The sequence below is a fragment of the Octopus sinensis genome, linkage group LG4 (genome assembly GCF_006345805.1).
Source record: "Octopus sinensis linkage group LG4, ASM634580v1, whole genome shotgun sequence".
NCBI classification, from domain to species: Eukaryota; Metazoa; Mollusca; class Cephalopoda; order Octopoda; family Octopodidae; genus Octopus; species Octopus sinensis.
In genome coordinates this window covers 148,767,566-148,790,672 of record NC_043000.1, presented here as the reverse complement: position 1 = coordinate 148,790,672, position 23,107 = coordinate 148,767,566, and the positions used below count along the sequence as shown (strand labels likewise).

Below are 23,107 nucleotides of genomic sequence, written 5' to 3'. Positions count from 1 at the left end.
CAATTCCCTTGCTCAGATCTTCCATCACCTTTTTCTGCAGTTGTTGAATGAATTCTGCTGTGTTAACGCAGTGAGAACACTTGCCATGTCCCTTCCTACTGGCCACGGCTACATAGTCTTTGTTGCAACTGTCCATGCCACATCTTACATCTTTTGCACTGTTCATAAAGCATTGAGTAGCAATCATGATGTTGGCATTTTGACACCCAGTGTGTGATTCATCATGATACAGGTGATTCTTTTCCAAAATTTCACATTCTACTCCAACTCTTTGCAACCATACATCAAGCCACCCTGAAACGTCTGGACACATTTACAATGCTGTTACCATTGCTGCCACTCCCTTTTGCCCAAACAGTTGCCAACCCATTTCTTATGAACTAAGATTGTTGCACATTGTCTTTCCCCTACTTGCTTTGTTCTACAGTTCTACAGCACCTCCAAGAAAAATTTTACAAATGCAACCTAACTGTACCCTGTGCAATCAATGATCACCTGATCTAAGTGTACAATGATTTTTTCCTGCTTAGACTGAAGTAAATTATATCTACGGTCCTGGATTTCTGGATTCTGTCCAAACATTAAGTGGCTAACATAGTACCATTAGTCTATATAGAGCAGATCCAAGCTATGAAACAACAACAACAGCAGTTTTTTTCATTTAGGTATCATATATTCAATCTTACTTTGTGAGTTCATATCATTTAAATCTAATCTCTAATGAGACCATTTAAAAAGTTTTCAGTGCCCCATTTTTAGTTTATCTGAATTCACTTAAATGAAATTATGTTGTATCTTGGGGTGGTCATTACACCAATAATAAACACATGCACTGGTTCAGTTTCACTTCTGTATTATTATCCATCAATTGGTTAGCTATTTAATCAAGTAACTAATAAATTGTTTGATTAATCAATCAGTTGTGTTTACCAAAGTCCTTTCATTGCCATTTATGACCCCTTCAAGGACATGCCCTTTCTACTCTAGGTCAGCTTCTGGTCTCTTTGTCTTTTAGTTTTAGGTTTAGTATTTATGTAGTTATATGGATATGGGTGGGATGTACATATTTATTATTGACATTTTGACCCTTCCAAGATACAACAAAATCTGTTTCAATACAGGAGTTCACATCAAAAATCTTGCAGATCAAATACAAAAATGGAATAAATGAAGTTATTTTTTGAGGATTAACTTAAAATAGAATGCAAAACAAATGTATTTGACTATTCTAGCTTTTATCTAGGCACTGTACCAAGGATCATATAAGTTGAAATGACCTTTTTTGTTTAAGATGTTAGGGTGGATTTGAAGGAGATGCTTTTTCTAGAAGATTGAATGGCCCATGTAGAAGCTTCCTCGTTGGTCTACACATATATTCTAAAGCTAAATGTGGATGCAGAGGTAAATGGCATTGGTTTAGAAATAACAACATGTGAAATAGGTATCTAGTTTATCCATTTGTGCATGTATATGAATTTCATTAAGTGTGCAATTCTATCTCTAGTAATACACTCAGCAAATTCTTCATTATATATTAAGAATGTCTAAATTACTAGCTGATATGACTCATTGTAAGTTTTTATTAATGTTCTTATTAATCATATTTGTGAGGTTTCATAATTTTAAGATCAGTTTCATATATACAACAAAACCCTTGAAAGCACTATTATAAATTTTGTTGATATTTTGTGTGATTGGAAATAATAAAATAATAAGTGTAAGGAAATTTTATTTCATGTTTCACTCATATGTAACCTAATATATTTTTAATACTCTACAAAAGTATCAATTAATTAATTATTAATTACGTAGATAAAAGAAATGATAATTCTTAATTGCAGTTAAATATAATTATTTAATTATTTCTTTGGTTTCAGTTCTTGAGTTCACCCTTAATTTGCCAAAAGTGTCACCAGGAAGCAGTTTTCATAATCCATCTTTTTCTAAGACACCGCAAAATAAAAGTAGTGTTAGAAAAACTCCTGTTTCTCAGACTTCACAAAAAAGTAGTGGTTTTGGTCAACTGTCTGTTTCTCAGACTTCACAAAAAGGGAGTGGTTTTGGTCAACTGTCTATTTCTCAGACTTCACAAAAAGGGAGTGGTTTTGGTCATCTATCTGTTTCTCAGACTTCACAGAAAAGAAGTGATCTTGCTAATTCATCTGATTCTCAGACCTCACAGAAATGGAGTGGTCTTAGTAGTTCTGCCAGTGATAAGATGAAGAATTACCAAGATTCTATGCCTCAGCTGTAAGTAAATGAAAAATATATTCCTAGTTGTCTGTCTTAATTTTACTACTACATTTACAGAATTATATATTAATTAACTTTAGTTTCTTTTAATCAAGCACAAAAATATTTTTTTGTAATGAATTGGCTATTGTGTATAATACTTATTTACTTATTTAAGCCCTTCACTCTCAATGAAGCATAGGCCTTTAATGACTTTTCTCCACTATTCTCAACTCTGGGCTGCTTTTTCTGCTTCTCTCTATTGGATCCTGGCTTTTTCAGTTCTGTTTCCTTCAGGATTTTGCTGCACCACATCATATATTTCCCTGAGGAAAGGCCTTCCTTTTCCAGGTCTTGTTGATGTAGAATTGTCATTGATGCTTCAGTAACTTCGCCTTTTTCCTAGGTAGGGGTGTTGGCCCTATGCAAACCAACTTTTACATCTGGGAAGAGGTCGTTTGTATCAATATGGCTTCAGCTTTTGACCAGTCCAGCACGGGAAACCCTACCAGGAGCTTGTGCCCCACTGGCTTGCTTCTCTGGGTCAATGAGGCACTCAAGCCACTACACAGCAAGAACTGGACTTTGTGGTGGATTATGTATAATTTCTGGTGAAATGTAGACTCCACACTTATTTATTAAAAGTTGATCTCAAATGAAATTTCAACTTAGAGCAGTGGCGATTGAATATGATACAACAATAATATAAAACAGGATCAACTGTTTCTGCCGTTGTATTTAGATGAATGTTAGTGTGATTACTATCCTCATAAAGATCATTATTTGAAGATTAACTGAGTAATTATTTGTACTGTAGGCACAAGGCCTGAAATTTTGAGGGGAGGGTGCTACTCAATTACATTGACTCTAGTGCTCAGCTGGTACTTATTTTATCAACCCCTAAAGAATGAAAAGCAAAGTTGACCTCAGTAGAACTTCAACTCAGAATGTAAAACCAGAAGAAATCCTGCTAAGCATTTTGTCTTGTGTGATAATGATTCTGTCAGTTCACTGCCTTCAGTAGAATTTGGAGAAGGATTATGGATGTAAATAATTGTCTTGATTAATTCCTATCATCATAATATACAGTTTTATATTTGCTTTATATACCAGAGACTTACTTCTCTTTGCTTTTCTGCATTCTTAGTAATTTCTGATAATTTTCATTTTTTAGATATCTTTTACTATGCTTCCTTGTTCTATCACAACACTAGTTTCATGTTTAATTTTTAACATTTAATATTTTTCTTTATCAGTCCTAAATATTAATCTTTATTAAATCTTCTTACATAGAAGATTTCCCCTGTGCATTAAATTTTCTTCAATAATGTTGATGGATAGTATTCTTGTTATTTCTCTATATCATTTGTTTGTTTACCAATCTTCTGAGATTCAGACAAATATTTACAAGAATACACTTGTGATTATTCACAAATATTTACAGAAATAAATTTGTGAATATTTAACCTGTAAACATTCTCCTGATATTATGAAAAACTTGTCTGACCGCAAAATTAGTCAACACTGCTTTTGCACGATGACCTTAGAGACAATGTGAATCTCTTCAATTTGAATGACAAATGTAGCCTTTTGATGTGTATTCTGATTCAATTTCATACTAGAGATTTTTCATGTTGGCTCAAAATTCCCTAAAAAGATGTCAACCATCAAGCAAGCATCACATTAATAGGGATATAAATTTCTTATTTTAGGCTGATAGGGTATATCTGTCAAGGTTGTTTATAACTGAACCCCCCCCCCCAAAAAAAACACTTGTGTTCCATAGTGTTACAGGGTTTACATCTGTAAATTCTCTCCTAGGGAATATGACCTGCCTCCTTTGATTGCATTCTTTCTCAGTTTTATTATCTGATATTTTGACAGGTCAAATAGTGAATCTTCTCAGCAGACATTGTCACCTTCGAGTGCAGCTAATCCACATAAAACCCAGGTATAATATTAATTTGTACATAAAATATTACATAATAACGATTAGATTTGGTTCATGTAACTTTGATACCATCATCATCGTCATCATCATCATCATCATCATCATCATCATCATCATCATTAAATGTCTGTCTTCCATGTTGGCATGGGTTAGATGTTTTTGACATGGGAGCTGGCATGCCAGATAACTGCACTAACCTCTACTCTCTGCTAATATGGTTCCTATGGCTGAATGCCCCTCCCAATGCCAACCACTTTACTGAGTGTACCGATGCCTTTTTATGTGGCGCCAGCATGAGTGAGGTCATAAAATAACTTGCAAGACAAGAGTCCCTCAACTGAGGTTGGAGTAGTATTAAGGGAGAGATCTTTGTGCTAGATGATGATAGGTTAGAGTATGATAGAGAGACAAGAATAGGTGTCTTGTAGTAGAGGAGATACATGGCTACTCCAGTTGGAAAAGGAGAGAAGAGAGAGAGAGAAAAAATGGTAATTCCAAGAAATTACTATATCTGAACAGTCATTTTTATATTGTCCATGCCGGTGGCACGTAAAAAGCACCATCCGTCCGTGGCCGTTTGCCAGCCCCGTCTGGCACCTGTGCCGGTGGCACGTAAAAAGCACCATCCGACCGTGGCCGTTTGCCAGCCTCGTCTGGCACCTGTGCCGGTGGCACGTAAAAAGCACCATCCGACCGTGGCCGTTTGCCAGCCCCGTCTGGCACCTGTGCTGGTGGTACGTAAAAAGCACCCACTACACTCACGGAGTGGTTGGCATTAGGAAGGGCATCCAGCCGTAGAAACATTGCCAGATCAGACTGGAGCCTGGTGCAGCCTTCTGGCTTCCCAGACCCCAGTTGAACCGTCCAACCCATGCTAGCAGGGAAAGCGGATGCTAAATGATGATGATGAGGATGATGATGATGATGAAATATGCATTTCCTTTGCTGTCTTGCATCAATTTCTTCATTAGTTTACTTTATTTGAAAATACTTCATGAATCACTTGGTTTAATAATATATTGTTCTTTTTTATTGCCTCTTTTGCTTGTATAGTTTCATTATTTTCTGATTTTACTCTTTACATTTGCAGCCACAAAAAGAGGATCGTCCATCTCAGTTGAAACCATTAGAATCGTTTACAGAAGCCAATCCATTTGATTCAGAACATTTCTTTAAGTCCCGACAGAAAGACCTGTATGATCCATTACCCGGTAAAAGTTCCCAAAAAGATCAACAGAAAAGTGAATTCCCTGTATCAGCAATGTCTTCAACTGAAGGTTTTGCTTCTAAAATATCTAATGAAAAGAGGATAAATGAGGCTGATTTACATAAAAAACCAATTCTTGATAGTTGTCAACAAAAGACTTTTACTAAGATTCAAGAGAAGAAAGATACATTGTCTTCAAATAAGTCTTTTTCTTTAATTCACAAAGGAGAAAAACATCCTTCTGCCAAACCACAGTCTTTTAGTCAGGGAGTTATAGACATTAGAGCTGGAGATTCTAATGGCAGCTTTCACGGTGAACAAGAAAAGCGAAAACCAGCATCTCTCCCAGATAAATTAATCTCTAAAGGAAATTGTAACATTTCCTCAAAATCCGAACCAGTAGGTCAGCCAAGTGATAATTCCCCAAATTCTTATGATCATGCAACCACGATGCCTGACAATAATCTATGTGCAAGGCTTACATCAACTTCAAGCCAAAATAATAATTCCAATGCCAAAGAATCCATCATGCCTTATGAAGAAGAAGAAGAAGAAGAAGATGAAATGAAGGTTTACAATGTGTCTAATCAAATGTTAATTGGAAATAAAACAGGAAAAGGTGTTTCAATATCTCAGCCTAACAAAAGGCAACCATCAGAATGTCTTGGTAAAGTGGTATCGGCATCGGTGCCTGGACAGGCTTCATGCAGCATGGGTGAAACATCTAGCACTGTTACAGAATTAATGCCTGTTAAACCCCTTGTGACGCCAACAGCAGAAATGACAGTTACTGGTATGATGAAAACACCAATAGACATCTTAGGAAAAAAACAATATTCTCCTCTTGTAGCTAAGGACAACCAGGATTCAGAAACTCAATTTGTTCAACAAGATGACATTGCTATTGTGCAACCAGTTGATAATGTAACAAACACTGTACCAAATCCTGAGGCACAGATTGATACGACACAAGATGTAAATGTTGGTGCATGCACTTCCAATGATCCGTATTTATTCCCAGATTCTCAACTTAAAAGCAAGTCTACTATTGTTACGTCAAGAAAACGTCAAAAGGTACATGTAAAAAAAAAAATAATTCCAATATATCTTCTTAGTTCATGACAATTTAAATGCTTCTAGTTGGTCGCTTTATTTTATCTTACTTTTGTATTAGTGACTGTGGACTTAGTAATAATCTGAATGCAGTGATGGTAATGATAACACACATGTGTGTTAATAAGTGACTATGTTTGGAGTACATTCTTTTCTCGTGTTACATTGGACACAAACATGTGAATTTGGAACTTTCAAGGCCTGTTTGTTATTGCCTGGCTGCAAAACAACATTATCTATCTAACATATAACACTTTAGAACATAAAAATTGGAGGTTAGCATGTAATTTGTTCATTGTACATTAATGATAGAAACTGATACTGCAAAAGAGATGAAAAAATGTTTTAAAACAGCTTAACTTTTTATAGAATATGAGCAAAACGCCCCCCGTCCAATGGACAGTGCTGATTTGTCAAACATCTAATCCAAATTTTCTTAAAACAACTTGTCCGACTGTCCCATAAGCCTCCTCTTTGAGAAACACTGATTGAACCTAAATTTGAGACACCAGCAAAAGAAGAAATAAAGATAGACTTTTTTTTTCTATTCCAAAGTAAAACGATTTCCCATGGCTTTATTGATTGCATTCTCACCTGGAATCGATTTTTGTAATTTTTTCAAGACTTATACACGCCCTGATACCATCGGTATCTACATATCAAATTTGAGCACAATCGGATGGAGGATACCCGAGATCCTAGAAGCCACACACACACACACGCTCGCAGGCACGCACAGAGAGAGAGAGAGAGAACGGATTTTATATGAGAGATATGCAGAGAAAAGGATTCAAAATTTATAGTAGCATAAATTTATTCTGTGTTAAACAATAATATAAGGTTGTCCCAAAAGTTCGTAGAAAGTCTTGGAAAATAATGGTCTTTATTTTGAGGAATAATTTTTATTGTTTTTGTTAGTACTTGGCGAGTAAAAATTCAATTTTCGCAAGTGTTTACGAACTTTTGGGACAACCTAATATAAGAAAGTTGATATTCATTGCTGTTCTTCTTGGTCACATATCTTGCATTACATTTTTTTTTTTATCACTTAGCATATTTTATTACACATTTATTTCATTGGTGATTTTACTAACCAGATTATTTATTTCATTCTGATTACAGTTTGCCAGTAAGTCTACACAAAAGAAAAGTGCCAAGAAACTGCTGCCAAAAAAGAGCTCAATTTTTTCTCGCTGTCGAGGTATTCGCAAAGACCGTCAAAGTCCTGTCTATAGAGTACGGTTTGAAGCTATACGTAAAAGGGCTCGTAATCCCCTCACGCTGCACAGCAATCCAGCATTCTTAAAAGTTCCATCCCATAAAGATATTGAGTCCATTTTATCTTCTAAAACGCATAACAACGGTAATAAAACCCCCAGTTCTAGTGACAGTGGCTCACAAACCAAGGAACAGCAGCAACAACAAGGGTCACTTTATACCGTATGTAAATCATATTATTTCATTTTAATTCTTTTGCATGCAATATTTGGTTAATTGTTGGAAAGAATATATTATTACTGAGTAGTAATCTGGCCATCTGAAAAAGCGTTTTTCCGATGGCCAGATAACCGAAGAGATGGTGTTGTGGATTTCCACTTCGGCATCCGAAACTCAGAGTTTTATCTTGGCTACCAAATAATTGTCACATGTTATTTTACAGATAAATTTCCTCTATTTACATAATATTGAGGTCTCTTTCTTTCTTTTGTTATCTTACCGTTTTTACCAATATATATATAAATATGTATATAGAATTTAGCCTCTCAACCACACATCTCTCCTTCTGGATATCACAAGCAAAAATCTTCCAGTTATTCTTACTTAGTCCGTCTTTTTTGTTTCTCTAAATTCTTCTGCTGTCTCTGCTACTTTCCAGAGTTTTGCCAAAGTGTAATACTATGCCTCATATTGTGTTCTAGATATTTATCTCAACTCACCTTTCTCTAAAATTATCATCTGTAGTCACTTAGGCTCACAACTCTTCTTAGCTCTCCCACCTTTCCCATTAATACTACTCTAACAAAGGCTGAGTAGTTTGCCGTTCTGAGCAAGCTGTGCCAGTTAGGTTCCTCAGCCAACTATATCTCTGACTTCAAACACCTTTGACCTTTTCACATCCAAAACCAACCTTTGTACATCCATCACTATCTCAGCACTTATTAGATCATCTGAGTACAGCCTAACTGGAGCAGTACATCTCATTTTTTCTTATTGTACAGTATTCTTACATTCCTTGAGTTCTCTGGTCACTTCAATCCATGAAATGCTCAGACTTCTGATAGGTCTTTGCTGATAACCTCTGCAAAAACCTTCCTTCTCACCACTTTCCATGGGTAATAATCAGTCTATAAAAGCCATCATATTTGCCTTCAGCTTCATGCTGCACACCTGCAATAAAACTCCTCCCAAACTTCTCTCACTCTACTCTTGTTACTCCACTCTTGTTAATATTTTGTTATTTGAAAAGCAGTGAGCTGGCAGAATCATTAGCCCACAGTGTGATATGTTTGTTGGCATTTCGTCCATATATGCGTTCTGAGTTTAAATTCTGCTGGGGTTGGTTTTGCCTTTCATCCCTTCAAGGTCAACAAAATAAGTACCAGTTAAGTGCTCAGGTTGATGTAATTGACTTATCCCTTGCCCTGAACTTGCTGGCCTTGTGACAAAATTTAAAATTAATATTTCATTTGCTGTGATATTATTTTATTATGTCTTTAATCTGCAGAATCTTAAAAAGGTTTTTCAAAGAAAAATTACGGAAGAAACTACTGTACAGATTGTGTACCGTAAAACCACCATAGAAATGTTGAGAAATTCTCAAGTTATTGATCGCCGAGTTGTTGTGGTAAGTACTCATCAATAAGTTAATACTTTGTGAGGGAAAAACAATATTAAAACTTCCATATTCACAAATTTTTATCACATTATGCTATTTTTGTTAGGTATTTGTTTACTAGCAATATAAAAGATGTTCAATAAAAGGAGGAACAATTTCTTTATATATGACATTGCTTTCTTCTGTATCAAATAATTTTAGAATGAATGGATATTTTGGATATGTGGTAGGGGGTGTATATGAAAAACTCAATGTAGATGAAATTAAAAGGTCAAGTATTCGCACAGAAAATAGCAAACAATTGATGATTAAAGGGCCATTTCTTAACCCAGTATTTTGAAGAAGAAATACATATTAGCATTTCTCTCAGCTTTCAAACAATAAATTCTGTAAATATTGTTACCTTCTAGAAACTGAGATAAACTGGTTATATTTTTGACCTGGATCTGTAGTTTCACTGCCAGATCTCTTTAATATTGAAACCTACTTTATTAACGGACAAAAAAAAAAATGGAAAAGTGTCTCATTGTTTAATATTTTTTAATATTATATATAGCTCTATAATTTTTCTTTCGTAGTTCTAGTGTTAGTTTTAGTGAGCATATTTTATTTCAGTATCAGATGAAACTAGAATCTACTGAAAACTTGTCACCATAATATTTTGTTTTTAGCTGAGTTGGCTCTTTTGCAAGACTTAACCAACCCTTGACTAACTAACTTATAAAATAAAATTATTATTAGTTTGTTAGAACATAAATTGAATTATGCCTAAGAAAGAGGAAAGAGAGCCTTTTTTATAGCATTACTAATTAAGGAAATCTGCAAGTCTTTATCTTTTTTCTGTTTAACCACAGAAAAATGTCTTCTATATTTAACTTAACCCTTTCGTTACTGTATTTAATTTGAGATGCTCTGTGTTTCTTTCAATTACTTTAAATATAACAAAGGATTTAGTAAAATAACTTAGTTATCATTAAGCTAGTGTTAGGATCAGAAATTGTGGCTAAGGTTTGATGAAAGATTTTAATTGAAAACTTTTGAAAATAAGATAATTTGTAGTGAGAGTCAGAGCTGGTTTCAGCCGGGTTGGTAACAAAAGGGTTAAGAGTAAAAATGTTCTTCTTGTAAAAAAATATTGATATTAAATTAGACTAAGAAAATTTGCATGACATCATTATTTTCTTTATCTCTTATTCAGTTTTTCTTTGAATTTTACTTTGCTAATTCTAGGAGAAAAATGATCCAGTTGTTATTAAAAGTACTCGTAATGAAGAATTCAAGTATTTAAATTCATCAAAAGAGACATCATTTTGTAGTCCAACTTCACTGACATCTGGGGAGTATGCTGATGTTAGCTCATTGTCTCATTCTGACAGTAAAGGCAGCAGTAACAACAGTAGTTGCTTTAACAGTCTCACGGTAAAATCCTCTTCTATTGACTTACCAACTACTTCATCTGTGAGTCAATCTGAGCAGCAGCACAAGGAAGGCAGAGTTAGTATTTTAAAAAAGGGACAGTCTGTTTCAAATAAGCCTTGTCAAAGTCACACCTCTGATGAAGATATGTTAAAGATGCTGTCACCAATTACATTAGAAGACAAACAGGAACATTCTGTAAGTATTATAATGTTAATTCTCATTACTTTCTTATTATCTCTGCCTTAGCAAAGGCGGGGGTATTGTTTTCAGTTGTGTTTGTTTGTCCATGGACGAGATATCTGAAGAACCACTGGATGGATTCAGATGAAACTTTCAGGGATGTTTGGCCTTGTGACTGGCACAAACTGATTAGATTTTGGGATCAATCAAGTATCGGACAAGGATTCTTTTTCCAGTTTTTTTACTTAATTTTTGAGAGTGGTTGGGTTCATTTTTAGTATTCTTGTTTATGAGAGCAGTCGAGTTTATTTCAGATATTCTCATTTTAAAAATCATCTCTGGCTACTTGTTGAGAGGACATTGGTGTTGCCTTGTTCTAATTGTTATCTTTTATTTTTTACTTGTTTCAGTTGTTAGACCATGGCCATGCTGGGGCATCACCTTCAAAAATTTTTAGTTGAATGAATTGACCCCAGTACTTAATTTTTTTAAGCCTGGTACTTATTTTATTGGTCTCTTTTACTGACCTGCTAAGTTACAGGAATGTAAACATACAAACACTGGTTGTCAAGCACTGGTGGAGGACAAACATAGACACAAAAACACACACACACACACACAAAGTTACATACATACATACATGATGAGCTTCTTTTCAGTTTCCGTCTACCAAATCCACTTACAAGGTTTTGGTTAGCCCAAGGCTGTAGAAGAGACTTGTCCAAGGTATCACGCAGTGGGACTGAACCTAAAACCATGTGACTGCGAAAAAAGCTTATTACCACACTGCCACTCCTGTCCATTGATACACTGTTCTGTCTTTATTATTAATCACACTATCATGTCAATTTAGTTCAAAGCTTTCTATAAAAAGGGGAAGCGACTGACCTCCTCTGTTCGAAGGTTATAATGGACACAGGTTTGTGTGTCACATAGCTAGCTAGAGGCGATGGCCTCTTGGAGCTAATCAACGGCAGCTTTCACCCTATATTTATGGACTGCCATATTAGCTTGGCGATAACTATTAATATACTCTTTTTACTCTCTTTACTCTTTTACTTGTTTCAGTCATTTGACTGCGGCCATGCTGGAGCACCGCCTTTTTAGACAAGCAAATTGACCCCAAGACTTATTCTTTGTAAGCCCAGTACTTATTCTATCGGTCTCTTTTGCTGAACCGCTAAGTGACGGGGACGTAAACACACCAGCATCGGTTGTCAAGCAATGCTAGGGGGAAAAATACAGACACACAAACACATACACACACACACACACATATATATATATATACATATACATATATATGACAGGCTTCTTTCAGTTTCCGTCTACCAAATCCACTCACAAGACATTGTTCGGCCTGGGGCTATAGCAGAAGACACTTGCCCAAGGTGCCACGCAGTGGGACTGAACCCGGAACCATGTGATTGGTTAGCAAGCTACTTACCACACAGCCACTCCTTCTAAAAAATTTTTTTTTATATATATTTACTTGCTGGCAGTGGATAGTGAGATGTTGGTGTAGTTCATTGTATATTGCCTTTTTATAAAGTGAACATTTAATCAAATTATATTTTTAGGATTGAAACAAATGAATTCTAAATTGCCTTTAAATTTAGTATATTTGTGTAACAAAATTTTTTTTTGTCTTTGGTCATTTCCATTTTGCTTCTATTTAGAAATCAAAGGAAATGACTACTGTTCCCTTCTAATTTTGCTTTTATGACATCAAAGTTTTGAAACTGACCTATTTTCCATTACATTTCAGCACTGAGTTGCTGAAGCAGAAATATCGGTACAGCAAATGTTCTGCTCTATACCACAGATTTTCTTGTCAGTTGCTTGACCATAACCAGTTGAGCATGTCCCTTAGTGGCTGACAATATGTGCATTTCTGCTCACGAGCAGGAGTATTTGTGGGTGCATCATAGCCATGTGTTGAGAGGGATTCTTTAGAGGTTTGAATAAGTATGACAAAAGCAAAGTTTGAAAGAAATATTAGCCCTTTTTCATACTTTCTAGGGGTAAGCAAATAGGAAATAGCAGTTACTACCAAAGGACAAAAATATTGTCATACAGTGTAGTAACTCAGTGAGGAATTCAAAGCTTGATTGAATATTTATATAGCCTTTCCATGTGTGTGTTTCAGGCTCTTGTTATGAAATTTAGAACTTGTATCTGAGATTAGAAACATGACTTCAATTATTTAAGGGCTGGTTTTAGCAGTATCAGCTATTTGGTGTACACTTGATGTATTACTGTAGGCTGATGACAACCGGATATCATGTCTTGGTCCGTTGATTGTGAACTGAAGCAGTAATTATAGCATGTTACAAACATTTATAGGATTTTGTCTTGATATAAATGAGTTTCTCTTCTCACAAAAGACATAGGCGCAGGAGTGGCTGTGTGGTAAGTAGCTTGTTTACCAACCACATGGTTCCGGGTTCAGTCCCACTACGTGGCACCTTGGGCAAGTGTCTTCTACTATATAGCCTTGGGCCGACCAAAGCCTTGTGAGTGGATTTGGTAGACGGAAACTGAAAGAGGCCTGTCGTATATATGTATATATATATATATGCGTGTGTGTGTTTGTGTGTCTGTGTTTGTCCCCCTAGCATTGCTTGACAACCGATGCTGGTGTGTTTACATCCCCGTTACTTAGCGGTTCGGCAAAAAGAGACTGATAGAATAAGTACTGGCTTACAAAAGAATAAGTCCCAGGGCCGAGTTGCTCGATTAAAGGCGGTGCTCCAGCATGGCCGCAATCAAATGACTGAAACAAGTAAAAGAGTAAAGAGAGTACTGTTTGGTATTGAAATCAAAATAGAATACTTTATAATTGTAGAAAAGCAAAGACAGTAACAGACAATAATGAGAAAATATGTAAAACTGAGGAGATGAGTAAGTGTCAATAAGCATTTTTAGACAATTAAATCAAGCAATATTGTCACTATACCTATTATGAGAAATAGGTATTTCCAGCTAGTAAATATGTTGATATATGTTCTTTTGTTAAAAGTCTATATAAACTAGACTTTTAAGTGTTGACTTTTGTTATATTTTGGAACATTTCTACATTTTTAAAAAATCTGAAATATTACATGAAAACACAACAACTGATTTTTAAAATGTTTTTTTTCTTCTTAATTTTGGTGAGAAGGCCTATTGCAGTCCTGGAGATGACCTGCGGCAACAAAGCTGGGGTCAGTTAGGGATGCATAGAATTACTGCAACTCCTGATAAATGTAATACTTCTGTAACTGAGACTGCCACTTTATCAAGATATTCATCGAATGAAGAACCACTGAAGACAAAGACGATGACTGTTTTTCATTCTGACTCACTTTTTTCATCAAATGAAAATCTCAATGTTTCTGACCAAGAAATAGCTGCGCATCACATGAAAAGCCTTCCAGTGTCTCAACCTTCAGGAATAGCTGGAGATTGTCAAGAAATATATACCAGTATTAAGAATTTAAATTTACCTGAAACTTCTTCAAACAGAAGTCCTCTGAGGACATCTGCACCTCAAGAAGATCTGAAAACACCGAATAAAGCTGAAAAACAAATTCGAGGATCAAAAAGGTCATGTAGTCCACAACCATGTGAAGAAGGTACATCTAAAAAGTACAAACAAGGTACATCTAAAAAGTACAAACAAAGTACATTTTGTTTCTAATAATTTTCTTCTTAACCCTTTAGTGTTCAGATTATTCTATCAAACATAATGCTCATTGATTCCCATTGATTTGAATTAATCATGCATTATCTCATATCTTCAAGATCTTGATGGTGTAATTACTTAATGTAGAATAACATTGTAGGGTAGGTGTGAGAGCCTGGATCCAGTCAGTTTGAACATAAAACAGATTAGCTATTTTGGCCGGATATGGCCGGTTTAAATATAAAGGGTTAAAGTTAGCCCTATATATTGTCACTATTTTCAAGTGTTGTTATTTTGTAGTTAGCCCTGATCAAACAGAACTTTGATCAAAGATATTCCAGCCTTAGGCAATCCCTACTTTGGTGTATTCAGAATTACATTGTCCTATACTTCCTTCCTATTTTTAAGCTAGTTTGACATGAGGGAAATTTGGTTGCAATTTCTAATAAGTTTATTGATGACATAGAAGTTCCCAGTTGTCATGGTAACAAAATGATCTAATATTGACTTAAAAGCCAAATCCTAATGTTAAGCCTTGCTGCAAGCATTGCACAGTTAAGAAAGATACATATCAGATTCTTAGCCCTTGTTGTTTAGTCCCTGGTCAGCTCTGTCCAAGCAGATTGATGACCATAAAACTTTGTAAATGTGATTATTCATTTGTATGTCCTTTCTTTGCCGTGTCTATAGATGCAGTTTTTATTGGGTAAAACAGGACATCTAGAGACAGTCTAATTAATGTTTTTCTTCCTATGCTCTGTGTATTCTGAAGTTATTTACTGTATTCTATTTCATCATCATCATCATCATCATTTAGCGTCCGCTTTCCATGCTAGCATGGGTTGGATGGTTCAACTGGGGTCTGTGAAGCCAGAAGGCTGCATCAGGCCCAGTCTGATCTGGCAGTGTTTCTACGGCTGGATGCCCTTCCTAACACCAACCACTCCGTGAGTGTGGTGGGTGCTTTTTATGTGCCACCCGCACAGGTGCCAGACGGAGCTGGCAAACGGTCACGGACGGATGGTGCTTTTTACGTGCCACCGGCACAGGGACCAGACGAAGCTGGCAACGGCCACGGTTGGATGGTGCTTTTTACGTGACTATTCATGGTTTTAATTATGTATTCCAAGGAACAACCTTTAATCTCAGCATTGAAGTCTGTGCTTCTCAACCAATGTTGTGACTTTTCTTCTCTACTCCCACTCATTTCTCATTTAACTTTTCAAGTACTGCTTATGTAAGGACTTTTCTTGCCATTGTTTTATCAGAATTCTGTAGCTCCATTTTTAGTTTATATTTTAGCCTTTTTACAATTTCTGTTTTCTTTCATAACCATATGGTATTTCATCCCCTGATTTATATTTATTAGCTTTATTGAAAGCAGATAATTTTTAAAATTATGTTCATGTTTTGTAGCTGTTTGTATTAATTTCATGATTTTTCTTTACTAGATGTTTTTGTTGTTCTATGGTGAATATTTTATAATAATTTTGTAATTGGATAAGGTCACTACCTCTCTGTGTTTGTGATAATTATAATCTTTCTATATCAGATTTTGAGTAGTCTATTCCAAATGCAATTATTATTTTTCTTATTTTGGGTAGAATCATTAGTGCATCAGACAAATGCCTTGCAATATTTGTGTCAGCTCTTTATGTTCTGTGTTCAAATCCTGTCAAGATCAACTTTGCATTTCATCCTTCTTAAGCACCAGTCAGGTACTGAAGTTCATATAATCAACTGTTCATTCATCAGAATTTGAGGCCTAGTGCCTATATAAGAAATCATTATTACCATTATCATTATTATTAAGGCGGCAAGCTTGCAGAATTTTTAGCACGGTGGATAAAATGCTTAATGACATTTCTTCCAGCTCTTTACATTCTGAGTTCAAATTCCACCAAAGCTGACTTTGCCGTTCATCCTTTTGGGATTGATGAAATAACTACCAGTTCAGTGCTGGGATAGATGTAATTGATTACCTCCACCCCCCCAATTTTAGATCTTGTGTCTATAGTTGAAAGGTACCTTGTTGTTGTTGTTATCATGAAAAGAAAAATTGGTAGAGCATCAGACAAACTATCTTGTAATATTTAATCACATCTCTTTACATTCTGAGTTCAAATTCTACTGTGTTTAACTTCTTACTGTCATCGTTTAACGTCCGTTTTCCATGCTAGCATGGGTTGGACGGTTCGGCCGGGGATCTGGGAAGCCAGAAGGCTGCACCAGGCTCCAGTCTGATCTGGCAGTGTTTCTACAGCTGGATGCCCTTCCTAACACCAACCACTCCGTGAGTGTAGTGGGTGCTTTTTACGTGCCACCGGCACTGGTGCCAGAGGAGGCTGGCAACGGCCACGGTCGGATTGGTGCTTTTTACGTGCCACCGGCACAGAAGCCAGTTTTTTTAAAGTATATAATTCTACTTACTTCAAATCTCCAGCAATTTTACAAACATACAAAAAAATTTACAAATAAAAGAAATTACCCAATTTATGAAAGCTTGAAAAGTATGACTTAAAATAAACCTTTTTATGTAAACTAGAAAAATGCTGACAATTATTAAAAGTATAAATCTAATTTAATCCTTTTGTTTTCATCTTAGATTTTTCAGATGACAAACCTAAAGGTAGTGATAGAAGCCAAAGGTATTTGGAAGTTTTATTTATTGTTTCTTTTTTACTTTTATTGTTTGTTATTACTATCTGTCTATCTCACATTCTGGTTGTAATAAATAAAAAATCAAATGCTTGACCTTTCAATGATCAATGGTATCCTTTGATTGATTATTAACCTTATTGATTTTTCTGCAATGGGACAGAACAATCAATTATATTAGCCTCACTACTCCAACTTGTAATGCATGTATTATCAAATCTGGAACAACGAAAGGTAAAATTCAACCTTGGCTGGATTTGAACTCAGATGTAAAGAGCCATAAATAAACACTATTTGACACTTTGGCTGATGCTATAACAACTCTTCCAATCCATCATTTTTTTTTTTGTTACAGTACATGTTTGTATTCTAGGCATAACAGGTAGGAACTGATGCAGCTGACGAGCATGAAACTTTTCATGCGTGCAAAGGAAGGGTGCTGTCACCTCCCACCAAAGGATTTTGCGGCGAGCTGGCAGAAACGTCAGCACGTCGGGGGAAATGCTCGGCAGTATTTCGTCTGTCGCTACGTTCTGAGTTCAAATTCCGCCGAGGTCGACTTTGCCTTTCATCCTTTCGGGGTCGATTAAATAAGTATCAGTTACGCACTGGGGTCGATATAATCGGCTTAATCCGTTTGTCTGTCCTTGTTTGTCCCTTCTGTGTTTAGCCCCTTGTGGGTAGTAAATAGGTACCAAAGGATTTTGCCCATGCAGTATTTGTTTTGGAGGGGAAAATAATAAAGTCAGATACTTTTTGAACACACCTCATATTGTTGAAATTATCATGAAGAAACAGTTTCTGTGTTATGTAAGGTATTAGCAACTAGTCCATTCATATTTGAAACTGTTGTTTTGAATTCCAACAGTTATTAATTTACTTTAATGTCAGAGAATTTAAGAAAAATAAAGGTGAATGATGATTAAAAAAAAAATATTTTAAGCCTCTCAACATCTGGCACAAAGACACCTCATTATTCCACTCTCACTCTGTCAAGAAGCCTTGTCATGGGATTTACTTGGTGACTTCACTAGTGCTGGTGCCATGAAAAAAGCACTCAGTACAATCTGTAAAGTGATTGGCATTAGGAAAAGCATCCAGTCATGAAGCCTTGTTAAAGCAGATGTTGAAGATCAATGCAGCCCTCAGGTTCGTCAGATCCTTTCAGCCCATGCAACCCATGCCAATGAATGTTAAATGATGATGATGAAAGAAAGGAAGAGAAAGGACAGTGTTGTAGGATTTTCTTCTCATTTATGTGTGTTTGAAATTTCTTTTACACTAATGAAGCCGAAGAAAGTTTTAAGCAGGTTGTTCTAAGCGTCAACTGAAATAGGAAATAAAAAGGACTATTAGAAATGTGTAGTCATCATCATCGTCATCATTCATTTAATGCTTACTTTTTCCATGCTTGCATGGATGAGATGGAATTTGTTGGCACGGATATTTTTACAGCTGAATACCTTTTCTCACCTGTTTTTAAGCAAGATATATTTCCTCATGGCCAGACATGTTTTTCATGAATGATTGGAAATGAACAACTTTGCCTGTATGATGATGGCACTCATTTACAATGGTCATGTAACGTCTAGACAAGGGTGCACACAAACACATACATATGATGGTTATTTTTCAGTTTCCATCTACCAAATCCACCCACAAGATGTCTTGCAGTGGGATTGAACCCAAGACCACATGGTTAGGAAGCAAGCTTCCTCGCCACACTGCCATGCCTGTACCTGCACTTGTATCTGTAGCTTAGAAATAAACTTTTATTAGAAAGAGAACACAGTCATCTGAGTAGATATTTCTCTCCTTTGAAGAGTACTTTTTCCTAAATTTTGTTTACTAATTCTAAGTTGATTGAAATTGTTCTTGAAATAAACTGATATAGAATTTATAAAGTTTGAGGAATTCTTGGTAATTTTGGTTTGAAATTCAATATTTCTTGAAAGATAGTGAGAACAAAAACTTTATTGACTCAGTTAAAATTCTGTTTTGAACAGAAAAAGTAAATCTATTCTTATATTCAAAATCTAGTTTTTGAGCTTAAAATAATATTTTCTTCTTCTTCAGTCCTGAGATTCCGTTTCAAGACCAGGGGAATGTAGCTGCACAAAGTGGCATAAAAAAGAATGTGCATCGTCAGCATCCAGCTATAGGTTGGTTTTAGCATTTATATATTCTTAAATACACTAACAGAGGGAGATTAATTAAAAGGGCAGTTGGGTGCATTATAAGTTCTAATCATACACTGTTTGATAGCAAATACCCACTGGTACCAATAATGCACCAATAAGTACTTAAAAAGGTCAACAGAGCAGTATTCTAGACACTCAGCTTCTCAGACGAATTTATCTTTAACCTAGAAGTTTGTCCTTCATCATTTTGTAGTGGATAAAATAAATACCAACAAAATACAAAAATAATTTCACCTGATTATAAACCCTCCCTTACTAGTTTGGCTTAGTACATAGTCAAAAGAAATCACTGTAGTTCACAGTGGAATGGAAAACTTCACAAAAAACTTATACATAGAGGATTTTTTTGTTTTTAATTGTGCCATAAGAATAAAATATTTAGTTTCAACATTGTTTATTATACTTTAACCCTTCAGCATTTAAACTGACCCAAATATTCTATCTATTTTATGTTCACACCAACCAGATCCAGGCTCTTACACCAAATCTACAAGCTCATTGTAAATATATACAATCACATCATTGAAATCTTGAAGCTACAAGATAATGCATGATTAATTCAAAACAGTGTTAATAAATAAGCATTACATTTGACAGAGTAATCTAAATGCTCATGGGCTAATTTGTTCTCTAAATCATAATTACATTTTTTAGCAGTTATTATCTTAAGAATTTTAATGAATGAGTTTTTTTATATTTTGGAACAGGGTCAACTTTTGTCAATAGTTTATTGAATTGATCAGTATATTACAGGTAATTATTTTATAAGTCCAAGAAGGATGAATGTCAAAATTAATTCAAGAAGAATTTGAACCAAAAAACAGAAATAATATACTGTAAATCATTTAATTCAAAGCTATAGTCTTTTTTAACTACCGGCTGTTGTTGAAGAATTGAAAATGGCAGATTTACAGTTTGTGGATAGATACACAGAGGGCCATATGTGATGTGTCTTTGACTCATTCCTCATTCATGGATTAGACGTTGGAAACTAAGTAGACAAAGATAAAGTAGAAAAGGAGATTTATGGAGTAGTTTGTGGATATTTTGTAGACTTGTTCAATACCACCATGACTGATATCCAATCTACAGTGGAGAAGGCTAGCCACTGGATTTGGTTAAAAAGAGACGATGAGCGATGGCTAGAAGTATATTGAGTTCTTCATAACCAGCTGATCTAGCAAGCGGGGCCTCATATCAGTGAGGGGGGCCGGTGCACATTGATGCCGTCGAGAGGTAGGCCCCGAAACGGCACGCATTCTCTCCTGATGACCCCATACACTTGCTAGCTTCCGGTATACGGAGCTTTTAACTGGTAGCACTTGCATGTGAAAGTTGTTTGCAAGACATGAGAAAACTAGATTGAAAAAAAAAGTGATGACAACAATAATGAGAATGATGGTGGCAGTGGTGATGACAATGATGACAATAGTAGCAACAACAATGTTAATGAGGATTACGACGATGTTGTTGTTAAGCACACATGTGATCAAGAACATTATAGCTATCATCATCATCATCATCGTTTAACATCCGCTTTCCATGCTAGCACGAGTTGGACGGTTCGACCGGGGTCTGGGAAGCCAGGAGGCTGCACCAGGCTCCAGTCTGATCTGGCAGTGTTTCTACAGCTGGATGCCCTTCCTAACGCCAACCACTCTGTGAGTGTAGTGGGTGCTTTTTACGTGCCAGGGGAGGCTGGCAGCGGCCACAATTGGTTGGTGCTTTTTACGTGCCACCGGCACAGAAGCCAGTCAAGGCGGCGCTGGCATTGGCCACGTTTGGATGGTGCTTTTTACGTGCCACCAACCATCTTATCTTTTTTGTCTATCTATGGCTACATTATTTAGTGTGTTCTTTTTTTTTGTTGAGGATGGTGGAGTGTGAGCAGAAGGGATTCGGCAGCTATTAGCTTGGAGATATTGATGTTAATAGTGGTGAGGTCGTTGGTAACACTGATGAAACCATTAGTGAGGACGTTACCATTTCCATTATCATAATCAACAACAGCGGCACCAATATATTTCGAAATACATCAAATGTTGTCATGTTAGCATTTTTAGTATTGGTCGGAAGAGGACATGATACAATTAAAGCATGCAGTATGGTAACATTCATTTGTGCATTCAAATCAAGTCAGTGGTAACCAATTCTAGCCTTTTAGTGGAGTTATAAGTTTCAAAAATATCCTAGGGTTGAGCAAATTGATCATAAGAAGCTAAAAATGTTGCATACACCACATCCAGTCCAAATTTGTAATTACCTAAATTTGTTCTAACTGAATGTTCAAAGGTTTCATAAAACACTTTTATAATTATACTTACAGGTATCTTAATCATGGCAAGATGGAAAGACGGTTTCTTTTATCCGGGTAAGATTGCTTCACCTGAAAAGAATGGCAAGTAAGTTTATTGGAGACAAACCAATTTTTCTAGCTTTGAATATCTTGATTCATTTGTTTTAATCATTGCCACCATAGCTGTTGCTATTGCTGCTGCCTCTACCTTTATGTCTACTTTTCCATGCTGGCATGGGTCAGATGGAACTTGTTGAGGTCGATTATCTAGTGCCAGAGATGCCCTTCCTGTTGTCAGCTCTCACTTGTTTCCAAGCAAGCTAATGTTTTCCTTTGACCAAACATGTCTTCACAGAAGAATGGAAACAAATAACACTGCTTGTTTGACAGTGAGGCTCGTTTACAACTATCATGCAATATCAAAACAAGGAGGCACAAACAAATAACACACACACACACATGGACTGTGCTGCTGCTGCACAAACTGATGCCCTAGACTGCATCCAGAAGGGGCCACCTGACTAATTGGCCCATAGATGCTCTGTCTCCTCTCACTGCCTTTTCAGTTGCAACTATAATAACTTCTGTTCATTGAAGCTAGCTTGGTTCAAGCCATCTTCACATAGATATTCCTAATGAATTTATCTCCCCTCCTTTCATCACCTTTGTGCCCAACTTTCCTGGCCCAGTACTAGTCTCTATACCCAATCCTTCTTCGCCATTACATTGGTTTTCTAGAACTCCCTTGATACTCATGTCTTTCTCACAAGTATTGATTTACAATGGCTAAAGAGGAACATTGATGTTGTCAGTCTCTCCAGACAGCAACCCCCTCGATTATTATGTGTTGGGTGCAGTTGAGTGAGAGACCAACAAAACTCCTTGTAACATCAAAGTTGAACGGAAGGCAAAGGTTATGGCAGCATTCACCAATTTAAATAAAGCGACTGTCCAGAAAAGTTGCAGGAGATTCCGAAGTCGTAAAAAAAAAAAAAAGACACCATCCGAGCGTGGCCGTTCGCCAGCCTCGTCTGGCACCTGTGTCCGTGGCACATAAAAAAAAACACCAGCCGAGCATGGCCGTTCGCTAGGTTCGTCTGGCACCTGTGTCGGTGGCACATAAAAAAAACCATCCGAGCGTGGTCGTTCGCCAGCCTCGCCTGGCACCTGCGTCGGTGGCACATAAAAAGCACCCACTACACTCACGGAGTGGTTGGCGTTAGGAAGGGCATCCAGCTGTAGAAACACTGCCAGATCTGACTGGCCCGGTGCAGCCTTCGGGCTTCCCAGACCCCAGTTGAACTGTCCAACCCATGCTAGCATGGAAAGCAGACGTTAAACGATGAT

At 36.3% G+C, this 23,107-nt stretch overlaps 1 protein-coding gene across 3 annotated transcripts in view; it reads left to right on the top strand.

Annotated features, from left to right (window-relative positions):
• The window catches only part of LOC115210622, a 119,130-nt gene that overhangs the window by 51,801 nt on the left and 44,222 nt on the right, over nucleotides 1-23,107 (top strand). For 2 of the 3 annotated variants that reach the window (XM_029779224.2, XM_029779225.2), the window contains 10 exons: nucleotides 1,878-2,250; nucleotides 4,117-4,183; nucleotides 5,274-6,464; nucleotides 7,626-7,943; nucleotides 9,229-9,348; nucleotides 10,570-10,953; nucleotides 14,102-14,579; nucleotides 17,211-17,253; nucleotides 19,340-19,425; nucleotides 21,791-21,866. In XM_029779224.2, the coding sequence (XP_029635084.1) occupies nucleotides 1,878-2,250; nucleotides 4,117-4,183; nucleotides 5,274-6,464; nucleotides 7,626-7,943; nucleotides 9,229-9,348; nucleotides 10,570-10,953; nucleotides 14,102-14,579; nucleotides 17,211-17,253; nucleotides 19,340-19,425; nucleotides 21,791-21,866 (3,136 nt within the window). The remainder of the gene's footprint in view (nucleotides 1-1,877; nucleotides 2,251-4,116; nucleotides 4,184-5,273; nucleotides 6,465-7,625; nucleotides 7,944-9,228; nucleotides 9,349-10,569; nucleotides 10,954-14,101; nucleotides 14,580-17,210; nucleotides 17,254-19,339; nucleotides 19,426-21,790; nucleotides 21,867-23,107) is intronic. The other variant, XM_036502549.1, reaches the window with a different exon arrangement.